Genomic DNA, 3,236 nt, shown 5'->3' on the forward strand with positions numbered 1-3,236 from the left:
TTTCCTTCTTCCCTTTCTTTTGCAGAGGTTGTGGGGGGGAGGGAGGGAGTGAAACAGTTAACCTCTTGAAGCGTATTTCCTCCAAATAAAAACAGAGAACTTACAAACGGAGAGGAAACCATAGATAACTCTGCAATAATTCAAAGTGTTTGGAATCAGGATTTTTTAAASAGTGTTTTTAATTGAAAATAAAGCTAAAGCATGCTTTTCAACAGTGCAAATTTCCATAATTTTGATTTACTGCTTCCATCATCACAATATATTATACCAGCATGTCTTACCGAGGGCTAGACTCTAGAAGTCTGCCTATTCGACTATTTTGATATTAAGTGCAAATATAGATAATTGCCTCTGATTGTCACGTGCARTAGAAATGTTTCTGCTACATAGAGAGGATGGCATGGCAAAAAAAACCCACGACAGCAAATTTCAAGAGATGAGGATAGAACCGGGAAGTGTAACATGGTTGAAACGCCTGAGTTTTGCTGCCAAAAAGCTATGAATAACATGGTCTTCTCATTTTGTGTAATCTTTCCACTTACGGCCTCTCTTTTCACTTTCTGTGTTGTATTTACTGCTTTGCTATTTCCTCCAGCCAGCGTGAGGGGCTGGACCATAAATTGTATGGCTGGCCGGGCAAATATTTTAGTTGCTTTGCAAGTTTGTAAGGGGCATGTTCAGACCACAACTTAAGTATGACATTAGTGGATAACAGTAACCTTATTTAAGACCTCTGGGTGAAACAAAAAGGCTTCCCAATTGCAAAGAGTGGCTGTACAAGTAAAAAGACACCCTTTTACCAAAAATAGAATTCCACATTTATTTACTGGTTTCAAATGAGGCAGCTTTTCCCAGCCCTGGGGTCACAGGCAGACCCTAGGCTTTTCCAAACCGGAGAAAAAGAGTAAGTGCAACTGCTCTTCGAAAAAGACACCCCTGCACCCGAAAACAAAGCTCCCGAAAAGTAGACTGCTGCCACATTGAATTATAGTGAACCCTTACTGTGCAACCATGTAACTTAACAAACTTTAACTGAATTAACAGTTAGACTTCCATTTTCAAAATCTAGTGCATAAATTTAATGGCTCATTCTAATATTTATTATTCAACCTTTTGACATTTATTTGCAGCAGTTGAATTGAGGTACTGGTGCATTATTAGCATTCAAACAGTAAAGTGTTCCAGCTCTACCATAATAACTGAGTTCAACTTGAGTCTTTAGCCTGAAGTACTCTGTGGAATGTAACATAATAAAAAAAACAAAACCAAAACCAAAAACAAAAAACAAAAAACAATGCAACAGAACAAAAAAAAATCCCCAACAACCAAAAAAACCCCACCAAAACCCCAAAATAAGAAACCCCCACTGTTGTAATGGTAAATGAAATAGTAATCCAGTTTCTGTCTTCACAATGTGATAAAACAGGATTCCAAAAGTGTGTATAGCATTATGCTGCAGAGTTTAAAAAAAAAAAAAAGTAAGAAAGTTAAAGGTGGTTCAAGAAAATATTTTCCAAACTACTTTATTAATTAAATTTCCTGAATTTGTGGCTAGGTGGAAGAGGTATTGCAGAACCGCCCAGCTGCCATTTCCATACAGGATGGGCCTTGTGAGGTGGTTGGGAATCCTTAGTGGTGTTTAAGGAATAAGCTGGCAACAAATCCCCATCATTGCCAATAATTAGTGATGGTGGACAGGGAAAATTTGCCATGAAATTAAATGGCCTTTTCACTGCTGATGCTACATTGCTGGCTACCCTTTTGCGTCTATTGTTAACTGTAAAATCATCCAGTGTTCCTTCATGTGTCTCGATTTTACCTGTAGGACGTGGGCTTCGAGCTGATTTCAAATTTGGTTTGACTGGAGGAGTCTGCAGTACAGGTCGCTTTCCCAAAACCAGTGTCCTGTAATTTTTTCTCACCCTTGCTCCAAATTTATACTCCCCATCCTCAGGTTTTGGAGTACCTAAAGTGCATGAGAGGACCTGACTCTGAGTCAGCGGGTTTAAGGAAGTGGTTTCTTTCTCAGTGCATGCAGAATCTTCCTTGGCTGTTAATAAAGCGTCCTGGTTATTACTCTCAGTCACACCGTAAAACTCATCCTTAGTATCATTGCACTCACACTTTAGCTTATGTGTTGTAAGATCAGGCTCATACTCGTCGTTCGCACTGCTGTCCTCTATTTTGATTTTAATGCTGTGCAGGAATGGCAATGCCTTATTGCCTGTATCAGTGCACTGGAGCTCAGCTGCTGCTGCTGCCCCTGGAGAAGCAGCATCCTCCGCAGGATCAGTTTGTAAAGAGGGCAAATCCGTGGCAAATTCAATACAATGAGGGATTTTGGAATCTTCCTCTGATTTTGCTGCCGCTGATGAAGAATCATTATTTAAGAACCTAGCAGCTATTGTATTGTTATCTGCACGGTGTGTAGTAGTTGCTTGAAGGCATTTCCTTGCCTCTCTGAGTATTCTTTGTTGTGGAAATGCATTGTTTGTCTTTGGGCTAGGTGAAGAGGCCCCCTTTGCAACACAGTTAATTGTTAGGTCAGTACTCTTGGCATTATTGGAAAAGTCAGAGTGTGGGAATGTGAGTTCGGATACCCTATCATCTCTTATCTCCGCGAAGCAGTTGCCTAGGCCGCCGGAGCAGCGCAGCGCCGGGGCGGCGGGAGCCCAGCCGGGGCGGCCCCACTCCTCCGGCAGCTCCGGCTTGACTCCGCCGGGAGCGCCGCGGAGGGCGGGCAGCCCGCCGGGCTCCGCCGGGGCCGGGGGCCGGGAGGCGGCGGCGGCCGCCAGATGGTACAAGAAGTTGGCGTGGACCACGGGCGGGCTGCAGAAGCTGGTGCGCCTGAAGCGGATGCTCTGCACCGAAACCTGGCTGGAGACCGAGCTGGAGTCGGAGTCCGAGGTGCTGTCCTCCTCCTCCTCCTCTTCCTCCTCCTCTTCCTCCTCCTCCTCCTCCTCCTCCTCCGAGCTGCCCTCACTGGAGTCCGAGGCGCCGCTGCCCTCCTCGTCCTCCTCCTCCTCGTCCTCCTCCTCCGAGCTGCCCTCGCTGGAGCTGGAGAGGCTGGAGCCGCAGTCCGAGTCGTGGGCGGCGCGGCCCGAGCAGCAGCTGGACTCCGAGTCGCTGCTGCCGCTCTCGGGGAAGGCGGGCGGCCCGAAGCCGCGGGGCAGAGGCAGCGACAGCCGCGGGGCGCCGCGGGGCCGGCAGGGCCGGGGCAGGGCCAGAGGCCGACG

At 46.7% G+C, this 3,236-nt stretch overlaps 1 protein-coding gene across 1 annotated transcript in view; it reads right to left on the minus strand.

Moving 5' to 3' along the window:
* Positions 1-231: 231 nt before the first annotated feature.
* The window catches only part of SKIDA1 (SKI/DACH domain containing 1), a 3,773-nt gene continuing 768 nt past the window's right edge, over positions 232-3,236 (minus strand). The window contains exon 1 of the mRNA XM_057383661.1: positions 232-3,236. This exon is cut by the window's right edge and continues 768 nt beyond it. Within this exon, the coding sequence (XP_057239644.1) occupies positions 1,527-3,236 (1,710 nt within the window). The 3' untranslated portion in view covers positions 232-1,526.

The sequence above is a fragment of the Malurus melanocephalus genome, unplaced genomic scaffold, assembly GCF_030028575.1.
Source record: "Malurus melanocephalus ecotype Western Australia unplaced genomic scaffold, MMel_1.1 scaffold_14, whole genome shotgun sequence".
In the NCBI taxonomy this organism is placed as follows: Eukaryota; Metazoa; Chordata; class Aves; order Passeriformes; family Maluridae; genus Malurus; species Malurus melanocephalus.